Here is a 19489-nt window from a genome sequence, read left to right on the forward strand (position 1 = left end):
AGACCCCAGAGTTAAAGGACAAATACTGCACATGGATTGTTTGGGACATCATCTTAGCCGAGTTCCAAAGCCTGTGTTTATATATAAATATTTTTTTTCATATATAATGTTGCAAGAGAATGAAGTTGGTGAACAACTAAGACCCCAGCTCATAAGGTCAAGTACAGAAACCAAGGTAGTCATGCATGAAACATGAGAAAGGAAATGCTGAAGGGAAGCAAAGCATCTTTTTAATGAGGAATTGCAATATTGAACTGGCGGTGAATAGTCCATAACGATGAGAACGTAAGACAGTGCCAACTGATGAGGTCTTTAGGAAGAGCAAGAAAAACCACCCCTCACAAATGTCACTCCTTTAACCTAACCTAAAGGACTTGTGAATAATCAAGCAAAAACACAACATTTCTTTACAGAAAAGCCACAACCAAATATTTAATAAAGGTCATACAACATAAAACTGGTTCATACTTACCCAGACTGTGAAAGGTGTTTTGTATATAGTTGCCGCCAAACACTGAAGCTCAAGGGGTCCATGTTCAGGCACTCAGTCAAGCAATTCAGAAGCTAAATGATAAAAAGGTCAAGGTATTTTAAATAAATGAAAAAGGGGTGGGTCCAATAAAAACAAAGGTATCTGTTTCAATAATTTTTAAAAGGCTGCTTCATATGGTATCACCAACAAATACAAAATGGACCCTCTTAAGTGCAGTCCGCATTCAGAAGGCGAGAAGTTCGTAACCACACAGTATGATCTTTACCACACTGCCATGGGTTCCCCCCCAGTGCCAAGGCCTTTTTTGGTGATTTCGGTATTTTGCCATTCAATGCCTTCTAACGTTTTTGCTTTCATTTATCCCTTAAGTGCCAAGGACGAGATACCTCGCCCTTGGCACTTAAGGGGTTAAAGGGTTGGATAGCCTGTACTGCTACATTTGAATCGAGAGGTATGCAACTCCCACATCACCAACTGGATGTTGTATTTAAGATGAGTTACCACTAGTGTAACCATAAAAAAGGGACCCTTTTAAGATACACTAATAATACAACTAGGTTTTAAAAGCAACATTTATTTGGTGTTTTGATATTTGCATATAGCTCAATACAAAAGTGTGAGCGCAGGCTATCCCCCTCCAAGCAAGGTCACAGCGCAAACTGGATTTTCATAAAAGGGAAGTCTAGAAAGCATAACCCCACAAGTAACGTCAGAAGCTTAGCACAGGGAATACACAAACCACTTGGAACAACTTTCTCTCATCTCAGAAAACAACTTCAGATCTGCTGTCGATACCTTGGTCCACTCCCACTTCCATTCTGGAAGGCTCCTGGTGACTAGCCAGACACCCCCAAGAGGTGTCCTACACGCTACAGCACAACTCTGAACTCTGCAAATTCAACCACATCACCCCGACCCTTGAACAGCACTGGCTTCCGCTCCAGGCATGTATCCTTCTGCATCACCTACAAGGCAGTCACCCTCAAATCCCCAAGCTACCTCGCTGAGAAGCTCAGCATCTTCAGAGGCCTGTGATTACCAGAAGGACATGTGCAGACTTAAACTCCACCAGTGCAAGAAGGATAAAAAAAACAAACACACAGAAGACAGGCCTTCTCTGTCTAAACCATTAACTAAACTTCTTTCCCGTCAACACCAGACTGGCCCCTTGAGTCTCCATTTCAGGAAGGAACGGACAACCTTACTCTTCAAGGAATGGCTCTTCCCCAAAGCCTAGACTGGGTGATCTGCGCCCCCTAGTTTCCTCCCCTGGTTGCATTTAGATCCCTTGCTGCCAAATTGCCCACTAATCCCCTCTCCCATTGTTAGCTTCCTTGTATCTCTGCTTTCCGTGCTGTGCACTTTTCCCCTATGACTTCTAAAGCACTCTGTTGCATCCCAAAACTAGGTCTGTGCTCAAGAAATAACATAATAAATGGAATGCAATCACCTGTTTCTGCTTTAAAATATTGTATAACTACACATCCTCTTTTCGTGCAAAGATTTGTATATTATATTTTAGAGCCCATGAGATCTGGATCTAAAAAGGACAGATCAGTTGCTACCCGCGCTGTAATCAAGCATCCCGGGGTCTGTACAGTTAGGCTCCAGATGATTTGGGCACAACTCCCATTAGCCCTTGGCAGCGTAGTCAACTGTGAGGGATCATTAGAGTTTATTCTATCACATATGGAAAACAGTAGGTTTTAGACCCCGGATGTATGTTCAGAATGATTCCAAGACCGTTACTCTTCAATTACAACGTATATGGGAGTCTATTGCCACGGGAGGTGTTCTTTTTGCCCCTTGGAGAGTCTCCTGAAACTTTGCTTGTCACAGAAAATTTGTCCCCAGCTAGTCCAGATCTGGCTCTTAATGGGGACCCAGCTGATTGTGCCTCTGGAGACCCTTAAGGCCCCGACCATACAAGGAGTCTTTCTTGCTCCATAGAACAAATGTTGCAATGGCGGATTGAATTTATTCAAATTCAGTAACCATATAACTTTACTTGGTTGCCCTTTGTGTGTGGCAACCATGAATGACAATATCCATCAGGCAAGTGTGGATATGCTAGAGAATACCTGAGGTTAGGATGCCTAGGATTCTCACAGAAGCCACAACCCTGTATTCACAAATGCCCGTGGATGAATGGATGTGGCTACCAACACAGAGTGTCTGGCATCCTAAAGTTCAAATGGTGCATGGCTACATGATTGAAGGTTCGGGTCAGACCTTAGTGATACAAATTGGCACGCTGCACTACTACTTTGTCAGATGCTGGGATTCAATCCCGAAGATCCAGGACAAAGGACTTCAGGGAGAACTGCAGCTGCATCTCTGAAAACACAAATAAGACAGCAGACTCCGTTTTTCATGTGACCAGAAAGTACCTGTGTAGCACCCCTTGCACTTGATCAGCCAGGACCAGTTGGATGGCCACCTCTGTACTTTAGATTACTCCTCTGCTGGCAGTCCCTGGCATGGCAGCACTGCATCCTTGGAGCGATCGGGTTTGGCGGCTGCTGCTGTACAGTTTGTTCGAGGCCTGGCCAGTAAGACTATGGTATTGCTCCTCTAAGATGGAAACCTGCAGTGGCTTTTCCAGACTTCTTTCGTCCAGGCTGGCAAGCTGTGGCCTTGACTAGAGTCACAATTGGGCTTTCTTCAATATGAATCTACTACAATGGCTTTTTGTATATCCCACAAAGGTTTAGGTTGAGTTACTCTGGGCTAGGGTACACTCTCTGGCTCCAAATTTAGGACACCGCTCTGCAGGCTTCTTCGCTCAAGATTTTCTAAGCCTTTGTTCTGCTTTCCTCCTCCTTTGGGGTACTAGGGATCCTAGCAGCACCTTAACCTTTGGCGTTCCTCAGAATGTGGGATCATTTATTGCTCCGCTGCCCATCCGGTGAACGACTGCGACAGCTCCTGCTACAAGAACATCTGCAATCTCATTGCTCTCAAGGTGCAGATTTGTTAGTACCTCTTCCCTTGGGGTCTTCAGACTCCCATTGGGATCTGTGTTCAGTTGGTCTGTTAAGGAGCTCTGTTGCGGACATCTGCCCATCTGTTTCCAACCAAACTCTTCTAGCTGCTGAAGTTAGATCCAGCTGCGATCTTCAGGTCAGCATGGTGAGTTTTCTTCAGTGATCGATATCTTCAATGGTGTTCTACACCACCATGCTCTTCTGGGTATTTTGTTCTGTGGCTAGGGGATGTAATTGTTAAATGGGCTTGTGTGTCCCTCCAAAAGTCCAGTTTTGACTGGAAAATATTTAGGACCTATTGTTTAATGTAGCAATGACGCCCCATGAGGGGTGCGTAAATGGCTGGTAACTGCCTCAGCGAGAGCTGTTACCGTCCATGTACACAAGTCCCCCTCCTGCTGCGGCATGATTGCTATTCGCACCCCAGGGTTTGCAAATAGTTTTTTTCATCAGGAGATTGGCTGCTCCCATTGAGTGATGCAAATTTCCAGAGGGGAAAAAAGATGCCTGCCACAATTGAAAAAAGGGACAAAGTCCCTTTTCTATTTCTTTGGCGGCCAGGAACAAGAGGAGCACTGCAACCAGAGCACAAAGCTCCAGCAGGTAAGTGGGGAGGGGGTTGGGGATTATGGGGTGAGGAAGGGCTTGTTTGTTTTGGAGGGGTGGGGTGGCAACAGGGAGCCTCTTCTGATGCCTCACCACCCCCCAAACAAACTCCCTGTTGCCTCTCCATATTTTATATTTAAAAAAGGCACCTCCAGGGGAAGTACCTCAGGTGGCTAGAAACAGCGGGAGGGACACAGTATTCTCTGCTGCTGTTCCAGCCACCTGATTGGCTGTGCGCCGTTGTTTTTTTTAGTGTTTAAAAATTGCAGATCTTTTGCACAGCCTTTGAAAAAGAATATAGGTCTACAAATATATGGTGAAGATATTCCTGTATTGCTTTTGGTAAAGTGTTTCCTGTATCAGTTTACCAGCCTTTCCATTCCAAACTTTGCATGGCGCGAATATCCACACTACCAATTTGAGTCTGGGCCAAGGAAACAATATCCCAAATAATCACCCAGTCAAACGTACAGTGAAGAACCTGGTAAGAGGTTTATCTTAACATTTCAAATGGAAAATACCCCTAAATATAGATGTATGTTCTAATTTTACTTGGTATGCTATTGTACTTTGATCACAAGCAACAAAAACGGTATTTGTTTGAAGATTGAAGCATTTGAAGAGTGAAGCCTTTGAAATTGGACCAACGGTTCTGAAATGTTCTCAGAAAAGGTAAATGTTTTGGCAACCATGCAACGAAGATTGACCAGCCAAACTCTAAACAGGCACTCCCACAAAGCGTGGCTTGAGGTGTCAGAGACTCATCCATACTTCATGTAAGCAGAAATGCAAAAATGACTGTTCCACACAAAAACACAGTAAGTGCTCAAATGAAAATGGGCAGGGATAACAAAACACTTGGTAGCTGTTGGGTCCTTAGCAAGGAGCAAGAGGCTACGAACACGGTAACAAGCGTTTTAGTGTCATGCAGCCTTAATAAAAGAGTGAAAACTATCTTTTAAGAGATACTTTCAGGGTGAAATTCACCAAGGGACAAACAAAGGGCACTTTATAGTATCATATTAGTATCTCATCAAAAATGAAGGTGCAGTTTCCATTATACTTATTCCAGGTCTCCCAATTGACAAAAATAGGTCCAGGCTCTTAAAAGTCAGGAACATTGTTAAGGCACTACTAAAGTTAGCAAACTGAACCCCCAAATGGCATTTCTCACCCAATAAATTGCATCCTATGCATTGGTAAGTCACAGATGTCCCCCAAGCGGGCTTGTCATTCAAACAATAGAGCATTAGATCACTGCCCTGACAACAAATTGTGTTGCATCTAGAACATTTGAAAACATGGAAATTCGTGTCTATTCCTCCTTGGAACAGCAACATGACTGCTGGCCAAACTACCTACTAGAGCAGTCTAGGCAGTGGTGTAATTCTTTTTACAGAGCTCTGGGAACAGATATGTGAACCCCATTTATTCTCAAAATGACCTGGGTGCTTGAGAATAAATAAGGCACTTGCCCATGATAACAGCTTGGTATTGGCTGTAAGTGTGCATGCTGCACAGTAGCCAACATTTAGTGATTGGGCTCCAATTTCTTTTTTTCTCACAAAAACAGAGGTGTCAACATGGATGTAGCTTTAATAAGATTACTACAACTGATCAGCCTACCAATAAATCTCATACTTTTAGAACGTTTAGGATTTAGGTCTCTGGATCTCTGAAGCCTATCTGAGAGTGACCACTCATCCCTAGTTGGCCACATCACATAACCGCCCCCAAACCCACCATCCAGGAATGAATGGTCGTGCTGAAAACATTGGTTCTTAGGAACCCTGGAATTTAAAAGTGAAATGTGACGGTTCTACCACATGCCTTGACATGTTTGCCAACTGACTCCAGCATTCAGCACAGTCAAACCTCATTTTCTGTAGATTATTCGCTAGACAGAAATTCTCAAAAGAACACAATGCTTGCATTGTTGCCTACGGACATAATTTCGAAAGACAACTTTTTTATGGGTTCTCCCAAGTAACCCATAGAAGCTGGGGGATGAAATGTTTGCATCTCTCCAAGTGTCAAAAATAAATAACAGAAAATCTGGTGTCAATTGTACATACAAGGACCACTGCGGCACTTCCCTGGAGATTTGGATACACTTATGGCATTCTTTACTTATTCCTGTCCCAGCATGTTAACAGAGGCATTTATTTAATGTTTTTGTGTTGCTGTTTTTATCACAGCATAATGTAAACCTTCATTGCACAACCCATAGGATTGTTCACTTATTGGAAAACTGTTAATTAACATTTGATGGAGGGATTTTCGTCCAGGGGTTAAATCTATGTCACACTAGGCAGGGCCTCACTCATAGCCCCAATACCCTAGAACATTGGGTACAGAAACCAAGAGCACAAGAAGGCAAACATAACAGGGCTTCTTCAGCAAGGCTCTGATCACAAGGGTATCACTGTTGTGCCTCTCCTCTTAAATCACAATATCTCCTACTTTTAAATAAGTCTTCAGGATGCATGTATGGAAGAGACATACCACAACATACGCCTCAATAACTTACCTCTTTTTTCATGTCTTTGGGGCAGTTTGGTGTAGCCCGTGAAAGGAAGGAGGGAAAGTAGGTGTGTAGTGTTGTCTCTGGTTGCCCACCAAATGCTAAAACCTTCAACCTGGGATAGAAATGTCTTAACTGTTCCTGTAAGCTGCAAACACAAAATGCAAAAAAAAATAAGTATTACGTCTGAAAACTCAGCATTTTTAGTCACAAATCACATTTAAGGGGAGACTAACCTTAGTCATGGTGGCACAGGGCCTGTATTAGCCGATTGAGAAAATCAATCCTATGGGGGAAAGTTAAAAAAAACTACCCACCATATTAACTCCTGTATTATTGGACTCTTCCCTTAGAACCTACTCAAGGAACGTCCTACGCATTTAATAGGGCAGGAACAGATACTTAACATTTCAAGAAAGCTGTTCTGCCTTGGATGCCTTCAATGTGATGGTTTCACTCTTTACAGGCATCACTGCACCCTTTCAACTCCCAGTATTTTATTAGCACTGAAAGTGGAAAAGATGTTTTGGTATGGCTTTCACAAGACTGGCTGGGATTAAGATCTAAGCACACAGTACTACAGCGAGTACTTTTGCTTACATCCTTAAATCGCGTAAGACTCATGGACAGGCTTTCAGGCAGGATTACCTATACAAAATATGGGCACAGCACACTTAAGTCCAGATGTCAATATCCTTAAATCGGGTCATCTAATTAGTATGCTCTGCTGGAGAACAGAAATGTGTCAAAAAGCCCCTTCAGGCCTATGACTAGGCTGATTATTCCAAAGTATGAATTGCTTTGGAAATGTGTTAGTACTACATGGAGGTTACAATATAGCCAAGCATGTTTTTGGAAATAGTCAGATCAAATGGAACATCAGCTCTGCAAAGAAAATCAATGTGTGGTCACAGAAAATATGCAGATTAACCCAGACGACAAATGTGCAGATGTCCTCAATGGGAAAGCAGCTCTCAAATGCATTAGAGGATGCTTTGGATCAGACGGAGAATAAAAACCCAATGGACCAAACAGCTTACAATAAAATACACAATTATGTCCCGACCAACATGCAGCTGGATCACGTAATGTAAATAGTGACATTAAATAGAACAAGGTGTCCGAGTTAAACAATAGATTGGCTTTTATCCTAATTAACTGTGTGTGAATTGCAAAGAGGCTACAGCCACAGTCAACACGAGTTTCGACCTTCACCCAGGTCTCTCAGGGCTTTTAAGTATATACAATGCAACGCATGCCAAAAGAAAAAAAACGTGCATCAATTCCAATAAGATGTTCAAAACAATACAATATTTAAGAAAACCATAATGTTTAGGTTACTTACCTGTAACTATTGTTCTCCAGCATGGGTCTGGCATGGATTCACATGCTCACGAATATTCCCAGTCAGGCTGGGAATCCTCGGTAAAAGAAAAAACATTCACTGTCATCAGAGTCATACTGCCCCCATCCAATGACAGTCCTCTCCCTATACTCCACCCCTGGTGGCCATCTTTAGATTTGGTAAGCACGTAATGTGGCAGTATGAACCAAGAAGAGCCACAGAGGGGAAGGCGGGAGGGTTCACATGTGAATCCATGCCAGACCCATGCTGGACAACAATAGCTACATATAAGTAACTTAAACCTTCTCCAGCATGGGGTCTGGCATGGATTCACATGCTCTTGAATAACTATTACACAGCAGTACATGTACACAACCACAGGAGGCGGCAAAGCTCAGCAATTAACACTCACCTCTGGAACAGACTCGCCTCAAACGGGTTGCGTACCACCGCTTGACCGACTCAGCACTCCTCCCTGGAATCCCCGTCAATGCAGTAGAACCTCGCAAAGGTGTGCGTGGACCCCCACGTAGCAGCCATGCAGATGTCGAGCAGGGGCACACCAGAGAGAAACGCTGTCATCTCTGCAATGGCTCTGGTGGAGTGGGCTCTCGGGTGGCATGGCAGTGGCATGCTAGCCAGTCGATGACCGTGCATGTTGCAGCCGGAGAGCCACATGGAGATGGACGCATTCAACAAGGCCTTTCCTTGATTCACAGGTCCAAAGTTGACGAACAACTGAGAAGTCTTCCCGAAAAGTCTTGGTTCATACCACATAGAACTTCAACACACAAGCAACGCCCAGCGAATGCAAGGCCCTTTCTGCTGGAGAAGAGCGATTCTGAAAAAAAGACAGGCAACACCAAAGGTTTGTGTTGAGGTGCAGTTCCATTAAGTTGCATAGAGGTGGTATGTGTACACAGTGCCACCCTTGAAGTGTCAAAAGACAAGTAAGGCTGCTTGCAAGACAGGGCCTGAATCTCCGCAACCCGACAGGCCGAGGTGATGGCCACAAGGAAAGCGGTCTTCCACGAGAGAAACTTGAGCGGAGCCTGATGCATAGGTTTGAAGGGTGCTCCCATGAGGTAAGTTAGCACAACATTGAGCTCTCAAGCCGGGATAGGAGTCTTCAACGGCGGGAAAGTCCAGAAGAGCCCCTTAAGGAACTCCTTGACGAGCCTGTGAGACCACAGTGAAGGTCCCTCCAGAGAGCCGGTGTACCTGGAGATAGCCGCAAGATGCACCTTGATAGAGGCGTGAGCCAGTCCTGCTTTGGCCAAGGAAAGCAAGTATGGCAGAAGTTTTGGAGGCGTGACATGCAGAGGGTTAATCAGAGTCTGGCACCACACGGAGGAGTTTCCATTATGTCCATTGCACTTCAACATTGACAAGGCTCTGGCCCTGGTCAGGATGTCCTTGCATTCTGCAGGTAAAGCGTAACTCCAAACTATAGGGCTGCAGGAGCCATGCCCTCAGGTTCAGAGACTCTGGGTCTTGATCTAGAATCGCCCCACTCTTTTCTGATGAAAAGGTCCAGGGACAGCGATAGACTAAATTGATGGGGCCAACGACAGGCGTTTTGAGGCTGCATACCAGATCTGCCTCGGCCACGCCTGGGTGATGAATATCCTGCAGTGGCATGGTCAGAGTGTGTTGATCAAACGCAAGAGTAGTGGAAATGGGAGTTGCGGGGGAAGCATATAGGAACTATCCCTCCCACGGGAAAAAGAATGTGCCTCCAAAGCTCCTCGGTTGAGGGCACCTGCTGGCAAACCTCTAGCACTTGGTGTTTGCCGCCGACGCAGAGATATGGATCTGGGGTTGTCCCCATTTGTCGAAAAGCAGATCCACCTGGTCCTGGCGAAGCTCGCGCTTGTGGCAAGAACGCAGTTTCTCGTTGAGTGAGTCCATGATGGTGTTCGACTCCCGCCAGGTGCAACTGAACGAGGAACATGCACCTAGGAATAGATGGTCCAGAGATGGCTTCAAGCAAGACTTTGGATAGTTTATTGAGAACTCCAGCTCAGTCAGCAGACGTACAGTCTTCGCCATGTGCTCGCTTGCCAGGGACTGCGAGCAGACACGCAGCAGCCAGTAGTCCAGGTAGGGATATACATGGGTGCCTTGCAGACGAAGATGTGCCCCCACCGGGGCCAGGCCCTCTGTAAAACACCCTCAGGCCAACTTCAGGCCGAAAGGCAGAGCCTTGCACTGGCAGTGCTGACCCTGAACTACAAATCGCAGGAACTTGGGCTTTTTGCGACTGGGGATGTGAAAGTGGGCGTCCTCCAGGTCCAACATTAGAAATCTCCCTGTTCCAGCTGGCTGAGCACGTGACCATCCAGAACTTTTGAGACAAAGTACTTGAGACTATGTATATCCAAAATCGGCCTCCAAACCACCCCCCCCCTGTCTTTCGAACAAGAAAGTATCTGGAATATACTCCAGAGCCCAAGAGTTGCTGGGGGACGGGATCTATTGCCCCTTTCTGTAGCATGGACCGCACCTCCTGCAGAAGCTACAGCCTGTGTAGTATGCCGCTGAATCGGAGGGATACGAGGACACTTGCATTGGAACTCCAAGATATGTCCCTGTCCGAGAGCGTCCCACAACCTTCTTTCCGTGGTGATCTTTTCCCACGTGCTGACGAACTTTGCCAGCCGACCTCCCACTGGGCTGCGTAAGTGGGGGCCCAGTGCCTGGCGTGTCATGCCTGCTTGGGATGGGGGGGTAGGGGAGGTTTTGCCTTGCAGACGGCACCATTGCTGATCTCCGCTGACTTGAGAGCACCCTCCTGTACGCTTGAGTGGAAGAGCATGAAGGCTGCCTGTAAGTGGCACTATTACCCTTTGAAGATCTTCCTGGCTTTCCTCTGGAGGAGCGATAGGACAAGGATCGTCGCTGCTGCAAAGTTCCTAGGGAACGTGCCGTCTCTGGGTCTGTCTATCACCTGCAAAGACTCGTTGACCGCCTTTCCCGAACAGGTTTTCCCCAAACAGCATATTCATTGTGGCCTTCAACCAACCTTGATGGTGCAGAGACACCCCGTTCTCAATCTGGCGAAAACCCATTTCTGCCATGTCTACAGCCACTGATGTTATGATCCAAGGTAACTTCACCTTCCTGAAAGAGTTCCAGTGCCTCGACCTTCTTGTCTTCTGGGAGGAAGACTAGGATAGGGCCCAGCTTGTACCATAGTTACTGGTCATAACAGGACAAGATGGCTATGGCATTTGATGGTAGAGGCTGCCATGTAAAAATTAGTCTCTTGCCCATCGCATCCAGCTTCTTCCCCTCCTGGTCCAGAGGTACCATGGCTGCCGATGACTGGTTCGCTGAGCGTTTCCTAGCTGCGTCCGAGACCACAGAAACCGGCGATGGTTACCCTGTACTTCGTTTCCAATCTGTCCCGTTTGGTTGGGGCTGTACTTGGCTTCTTCATTAGGGCTAGACCCTCTACTCAGATGTCGTCCTGGAAGGGAACGGGCATGATGGTCTACATCCTCGACTCGCGTCATTGGTACAGGAATCCCTCCATCTCCTCGGGGACTAACTGAAACAGTTCTGAGGCCATCGAAATGACCGAATGAAAAGATCCAATTTTGCCAGGAGGGGAAGACCCCAATGGGGCTCATCCACGTGCAGAGTTGCCTCGTCGGCCACAATGAGATAGTAGTCTTTGTCATTACTAGTAGCTGTGGTATCTGTGTCCGTGCCCGTGTGTGGATCCAGAGCTCCAGTAGGAGTCTTGTCATGACTAGGTGTTGGTGGCGCAGGGGTCGGATGATTCCGAGGACCCACGCCCCCCTTTGTCTTTCTCTTTACCCTGAGGGGTTCTGGAGGTGCCGGCCCCGATGGCTTTTCCGGATTTCGGTGACCAGTGTGTGCAGAGTGATAAAACATCCAGAGACACATCCCTAGGTCTAGGGTTAAACAGGGCCAACACAGTAGGATCCAGGATAATGCGTCTCTTCTTCCGCAGCAGGGACCGGGATCCTCCCTCAGGTCCTCCCGATCTGTAGTCTAAGCAGTACCCCTCGTGAGGATCATTGTTCTCATTGGCACTAGAGTAGATCTGCTCCGGTCTAACCTCAGTAGCCTGTCAGTCCGCATACCTGGGAGGCTCCACAGGAGGGACCACTTCCCTCTCAGGAGGCTGTTGGCCGGAGCGGCTGCCTGGTCACTCCCTTCGCCACTGCTTCCGCAGCCGTATCTCGCCTTGGGGGCAAGGGCACACGCTGGGCGGCTGCCACTTCTTTCCTGAGCGCTCTTTCGGAGACGCGGTGGACGCCATTGACGGCAAAGTGTTTGTCGCTGCCTTCATAAACAGTGCAGCCGACTCTGTTGGCTTGGCCTTGGTTGAAGCCTTAGCTGGCTTTGACACGTCCTTCCCTGACTTTTCCCTCGCCGGACTATCCGCAGAGACACAGTTTTGACAGAGTTAGCGACATTCTCTTCGAAGACGCTCCTTGGATGCTTTTATCCGACTTGTGACCTGCATCAGCAGCGAATCCAGTAGAGCTAGCGTCGCAGAGCTTGGCCTTCTCTTGGACCCCGCATGTGGAGCGTCCTCAAAGGATCTCTATGTCCTCCTGGAGGAGAACACTCTTCGGACCGGCCGGTCCTAGATGAGGCTTGACCCTGCCATGAGGTTGCGTCAGAGGCCTTGTGCGACTTGAGCCACGCCGACAATCTGCTATATCAGTCTTTCTTGGTTTTCTTCGAGAAACCACGGCACACCTCACATGCCTCCTCATCGTGGTCCGGATGCAGGCAGTACAAGCATACCATTTTAAAAATATTTGTAAGGATCTTGGGGTTGGTCACCCCGAGTTACCTGGGGGCAACCAGACGTCGACTCCCTGCTCACTGTGCTTAGAGAGGCACATCTTCACCTCACTGATGAGGCCCAACAAGGCTGAAACACGTGTATGGGGTTGCTGTTGGTACTCTTGTTCAGAGAGGAATTGCCATAGCATTTCGGTGCTGGACTGCCCATGTGGGCGGGACAAAGCCTGATATGCAAATGGATATTTCCCCATCTGTGAAAGGTACATTGAGCAAAAAGCGTGTGCTGCAAACTCATCTCAGAACAGGTTATCATGTCGTGTGCTTTCTGGAGAGGAGCGCCTGCTACCTTTTTTGAAGTACAAGCATTTATGGTGTCGATCTTCCACAAAGAAGTTTCTTAAACCACACTTCGCGCAGAGTTTAAAGAGCTGCAGCCTTCCTTCTCCTCAGCCAGACGTCAAAAGGGCGCAAAGTAGGCCGCAAGGCAGCTGCCTTCGAAACGTCGTCGAACCGACGGTGGATAAATATCTTTGCCGGTAGCAGAGCTCTGCTGCCGGTCTCTATTCTTCGTTGAAGACGAAGCAAAAATAAAAATTAAAAAAACAAAAAAAAAACTTTACGAAAATAAAAACAAAATTGGCTCAGAGAGCAACTTCAGGACTCCCAACAACGAAGCGTGCAGTAAAAATTTGAAGATGGCCACCAGGGGTGGATCTTAGGGAAAGGAGCGTCATTGGATGAGCAGTATGGCCCAGTGGACAGTGATTGGTTTAAAGAAATACAGTTTTAAAGTGAAACTTTTCTTTTACCAAGGATTCCCAGCCTGACGGGGAATATTCGTGAGCATGTGAATCCATGCCAGACCCCATGCTGTTAATGTTAGGGAGAATTCTCAGAAATGTGCTAATTCCTCTCTACCTCAGAGACCCCCAGCAACTTTGCTGGGTTTTTAGAACTTGATTTTTTTTACCTGGAGCGAGCAAGACCTTTTTTCCCCCCACTCATGTACTTTAATGTGATTTTGAACTCTGTTTCTTTTCTTTTTGTTATGGAGTCTGACAAACTCCATAGGCATCATCTTTTACATTGTGTCACACAGCACCTTCAGTGCAGTGGCCCAGGGAAGTCTTTCAGATTTCCCACAGGTTTAAATACCTTCTCTTGGATAAACTACTGTTTCCAAGAGCAGTAAAGTGAAATTGACTTTACTTACATTTGTAACTTTCAAAACCCAGCACACACTATCTTACAATAGGGTACTGAAGAGGATACTTAGTATTCCCTTTGTCTAGCTTCTCATGTAACATTTTTTTGTTACCCTTTCCTCGATGAATGGCTGATGGCAGTGGTTTACTTTTAACTACCGTGGTGTGCATTTACAGCGGGCTGCGTCCGCAGCTGCAGTAAAGTTCCCAAGGGTGCCATTTTTGTCAAAATGGCACTGGTCTTCTTTTTTCGCCATTTCGTCTTGGAAAGGTCCTTCTTGAGATTTACTTTGTGCACCAAACCTGGTTTGGTCCCTTTCTTCGCTTTGCTTTTGGCAAGATTCACAAGTGAAGCCTGCTTCTGGCTCCAGGGTGTCTGGTGGGGGCAGGAAGTGAGGGAGCACCCTATGCTTAGTCTCTGAGGAGACCCAAATGCACTCTGTGGTGATTGGACGGCTGACTGTCTAGCAAGGACAGCCACCCTGCTGGGTGGCTTACAGCTAGGCTGGAATGAATGGGAGAAACCTGCACAAAAGGCGAGGCTTTTTGGCTTGGAAGGCAGAGTCGACCACTGGACGAAGGAACCGAAGAAGAACTTGAAGAGGACGCCTGCTGCAACTCCTAGACCGTTGGTTGGCCCGGTGAAGCCCTGCTGCTGTGCTGAAACACCAAGTTCGCATCTACAGAGAAGCCCCTGCAAGGACCACTTCTCCCTTGAGTTGGTGGGACCAATCAACTCCAAATTAAACCACCTGGACATCGGCTTGGAGCTGTATGAATTTCCAGAGAGTTGCTGCTGGAAACCGAAACGCCAGGGAGAGAAACACCAGATTGTGTGTGTTGCTTTTAAGCTGGCCAAGTACTCCAGGAAGATCCTCCGGACTCCCGGGAAGCAGCACTGACCGAGCCTGAGCCACCTCAACAGAGTGCTGGACACCAGATGCAAGGAAGGTCCATCTTGACAGTGTTGCTATTTGCGGTAGACGCGAGGAGCTGAAACACTGAAGTGCCACTTTCTTTGTTACCGTCCCATTGCAGTGCAGGAGTCCCCAGAAGTCCTCCCTCTTGTCCCAACGACTGAGGCACAGGAAACACCAGGATCTGCAGAGCTGCACAGGAACAGAAGTCATCAGCTGCATTTTTCTTCAACCTAAAGGTACTCTACAGTCTGAGATAACTTAACTCTGGTTGTGTAACTACACTTGTTCTCTGTTGGCGAGACTTGTTGTGGTTGCTCTGTAGAGTTGCTGATAGCTTCTTTACTTCACAAGCCTAAACAGCTTGTGGCGCTTCTTTGAAATTTTCTTGAAAAAACATTGTGCAAGACTTTTACCTCTGAGAAGTGCTTCAGTTCACCTAGACTTTTGCTCAATTGACTTTGGCTTAGCCTGCCTTCCTGAATGACTCTTCTTCCCTCTGTGAATGTTCGTCTTCCTTCCAGGAAAGGAAGAACTAACTTTACATTGTGGTGTTTTTACTAAAAGTACTTACCTGCTTTGAGAATATTTGTGCGATTTCTTGTTGTGTCATAATAACCTCTCTCTTTGACAAACTCTAAATTCTAAATGCCAGCAGTAGAATATTAATGTCCACAGTGTCCTAGTTACTAAAGTCACCCGAGGGTGTAGGAAGTTTGTGTGTCACCCCAAAAGGGTATTTAATGGTTTAGAAATATTAAGAGTGTATTTTGAAGTGCATTTGTGTGTTGCTATTATATTGCCCCTTCTGAAGAAGGCGTACACTGACTGGTAAATTAATCATTGTTTATTCAAGAAAGCTTGTGTGTAAGAGTTTATTTGAATACTTGTCACTGTGAATCTCTGTGCAACTCCCCTACAGCTCACATTGGCCCCTTTTGAGATATGCCTGGCTGCTCAACACGCTACCAACCTGTGTAGTACATACTTATACCAAAGGTTGGGTTTCTATTGCCAGGAGGTCATAGTCGTTTTAGTGCACTTAAAGGGTACAGCATACGATCTTGCCTAACAGTTAAAATACACCCAACACAAACATGAGGGTGGTGGAGAAAAGGAAAGAAACTATGATTGAACACATTAGTTCAAAAAGTAAACAAATGACCCTCCAATTGAATCATTGATATTAAAAAACCAATGGAATTCCAAACTAACTCTGCAACTCTCAGATGTCGTTTATTGCTCTTCGCTTTCAGCAATTTTCTTAGGTAAGCTTGCAAATCATTGGTTGCTATGATTTGATTTTGATATTTATATCGCTCATATCCCAAAGGGGAGCCTGTCAGCGATCTGCACCTGGGCGCAGATTCAATTTAAATCGAATGGATATAAGTTACCTGTACCAATGACCGAGAGAATTACCTGAACAGATATGTTTTCAGTTGCTCCCTAAAAATAGTTAAAGAATCATTTTGGCATAGCTGTAGAGTAAGGGAGTTCCAGGCACAGGGACCTACTGAGGAAAAATGCCTGTCGTCCCAGGTCGTGGTTCCAGAGGAAGGAATTACTAACATACCCTTTCCCATAGATGGCAATGTTTAAGTGGGCCAGTGAATTACAATCCTAGATATCAAATAGGCTGGGGCGAGCTCATGAATACACTTATAAACAAGACATAGAATCTTATAAATTTGCTGCTTCACTAGGAGCTTGTGAAGACCTTTTTGAAACTCTGAAATCTGTGTTTTTCGGGATAATGAAAGAAATCAGTTGCACTGCTGAGTTATGTGTAACCTGAAGACGCTGAAGATGGTCCTTCAGTATACCAGCCGGCAGGGCATTACAATAGTCCAAAAAGGCGTTAGTTAGGGCTCCTACCACCATTGGCCATCTTTCTCAGCAATACGCAGGAGCAGAGGTTTTAAGAGTTACATTTAGAAATAACAGGCCTTAATAATTTGGTTGACCTGTAGGTTACAACTCATACTGGACTGCCAGATGCAGCCCAGATTTTTTACTGTCTGTGTGTATTTGGTGGCTGCTCCAAACACAGTTGGACAAGGAACCATTTCCAACACATTGATCTGTTTCTTTTTTTGGACCAAGGACAATAATCTGTTTTAGAAGGATTTAATTGGCGTCTATTGTCAAGCATCCAGGATTTAATTCTTTCAGTGAATTTTTAATATCTGTTCCACTGCCTCCAATGGTTGATTTAAACAAACATACCTGTGTTGTCTGCATAAGAGTGGTAACTGTTAGGTAAGAATTGGTGCAGTCACACTGTGTGAGAGTACACAAACCTTACCTGCTTGGTATTAGGTAACCCACCTTTTGGTATAGGTCTGAAGTACACAAGTTGGTAGTGTCACTGAGCAGCCAGGCCTATCTCAAGGGGGTAAATGTGAGCCGTAGAGCTGTACAATTGACATTCGTAAATACAAGTAGCCAAGTAACACAAACTCAAGGTATCAGTTATAAATAATTTAACATCAGTTTTAAATAAGCATTCTTTAAAAAGGCCATTTGTTGTAACAATTCAAATACAATTCAAAAATTACTTTTCATAGTCAAATTAAGCCAGTAGATAATCTTTGGATATGCTTCATACACTACTCCTATACCCGGAGGTGACTTCAAATCACAAGGATAGTATTTGCATTTGAATATCACAGGAATATACTTTTGTAGATGCTTAGTTGCAGAAAGGAAAGAGTTAGGGAAGTAAAACGGTTAGAACGCATTCTCAGTATTTGTGAGGACAGCTGAATCCTCCCATGAAGTCTGGATAAGCCTTTCCCAGCAGTACCAGAATACAGCAAGCTACTACCCATGAGGGACACAAAGTATCAAAGTCAATGAATTTAGAAGAGTGCCTTTAGGGAGCCAGGACAGCCAAAGTCATTTGGAAAACAGTATATGGATCTGAGGCACTTCTTGGATAAGAGTGTTGCACAAAGTTAGAGAGTTTAGAAAAATCACATTTAGGGTTACGAGCTGTGAAGCCTGAGAGAAGGGAGTTTCAAGCAACTCGAAAAAGGTAAGCCAATGCAATTCCCAGGTGAGAAAAGTGTAGCGCGAGGCAATACGGTAAGTACCCTACGCCTAAACAGTACTTCTGGTTAGAAGAAGCGTGGTCAAGCTGGATTCAGTCTTGCTACAGCGGTGCAGACCCTGGTTCCTGAGCCTCAGTCGTGGGGACAAGGAGGATGTCTGTAAGGCCCCTGCCGCAGTACTCTGGAGGTCGTCGGCAGCTACACGCTAGTTTTGATTCAGCTGCACTTTGCAGTTTCAGTGCTTAGCAAACAGCACTGATGCGGATCTCGAACACTGGTTGGAATACACTCCCTTGCTCCTGCACTTTGGTGAGGGGACTCTGGATCTGGAGGTCCTGTTTCTGGAAGGTCCTTAGGAGGCTCCTGGAGCTCCTAGCCAGATTTGTTCCACAGCAGACGTTGCACTCGACTACGGACACCCAACCTCTGGCATTGGACTCCCACAGCAACAGAGGCACAGCAAGTCGGGATGGTGGTCCAGTGGAGTTCATCTTCGTCGGGTGTTCCTCCCAGTGGTCGAATACCTGTAGTCCCAAAACCCTCGCCTTTTAAGCAGGTTTCTCCCAAACATGCATAGCCTAGGCTGTCAATCACACAGCAGGGAGGTTGGCTGCCCTGAAAGGACAGCCAGCCAATCAGGACTAGTTGCATTCAGACATTCCTAGATACAAGGGACAGGGAAGTTTCGGGACCCTCCCTCACATCCTGTCCTTTCAGACACACTGTAGCCAGGGGCGTACTTCAGGGCTGAAGCCGACCAAAGGCAAGACAAACAAAGGGCTCTGACCTGTCAACGCACAGTGTAAAACCCAAGAAAGACCTCACAAACAGAAAATGGTGAAAAAAAGACAGGGGAAATGTTGACAAAATGGTCACCCATGGCTGCTGTACTGCAGCTGAGGGTTCAGCCTGCGGTAGCAAAGCACACTGGTAGGAAAAAGTAAACCACTGCCACCAGCCATTTAAAGTAGTTAGGGTAACACAAAAAATGTTACATGAGAATGTAGGATAAGGGGCTATTAAGTAACCTCCCAGCACTCCACATAAGATGGCGTGTGCTGCACCCACAAAGGGAAACGGTGAAGTCAATTTCACTTTACTCTTCTTGGGAACTGCAGTTCACTCAAGAAAAGGTATTAAAACTTTAAGAGAAATCTAAACGATTTCTCAGTGACAATTCACCATGCAAAAAGCAGATGCCTATGGAGTTTGTCAGCCTTCAAAAACAGTGAAAAGACAAAATCCCAATCAGGTAAAAACACATGAGTGAGAAAAAGGTCTCACTCTCTTTCCAGGGTAAAAATTAAAAAGTCCTAAAACCAACAAAAGAGCTGGAGGTCTCTAAGGTTCAAGGGAATTAGCACAGAAATTAAAATTCTCCCTAGCAGTAACGCAGATCACATTGGGCAAATATATTGAGCAGTGGGCGGATATATGTATATATTAAACAATAATGGTGACAGGAATGAGCCCTGAGGAACTCCACAATCCACTAACGGAGCTTCAGACAGTTATGAGCCTGCCTTAACCTGTTTAGAGCGATTGGTCAGAAACGACAGAAAACC

General features: G+C 45.9%; 1 protein-coding gene across 1 annotated transcript in view; it reads right to left on the reverse strand.

Moving 5' to 3' along the window:
* Positions 1–19489, reverse strand: part of TMEM214 (transmembrane protein 214) — a 656291-nt gene that overhangs the window by 358296 nt on the left and 278506 nt on the right. Inside the window, exons 9-10 of the mRNA XM_069605536.1 lie at positions 6617–6758; positions 473–564 (exon numbers count right to left, since the gene is read on the reverse strand). Of these exons, the coding sequence (XP_069461637.1) occupies positions 473–564; positions 6617–6758 (234 nt within the window). The remainder of the gene's footprint in view (positions 1–472; positions 565–6616; positions 6759–19489) is intronic.

The sequence above is a fragment of the Ambystoma mexicanum genome, chromosome 4p, assembly GCF_040938575.1.
Source record: "Ambystoma mexicanum isolate Mex_15411 chromosome 4p, UKY_AmexF1_1, whole genome shotgun sequence".
Classification (NCBI taxonomy): domain Eukaryota; kingdom Metazoa; phylum Chordata; class Amphibia; order Caudata; family Ambystomatidae; genus Ambystoma; species Ambystoma mexicanum.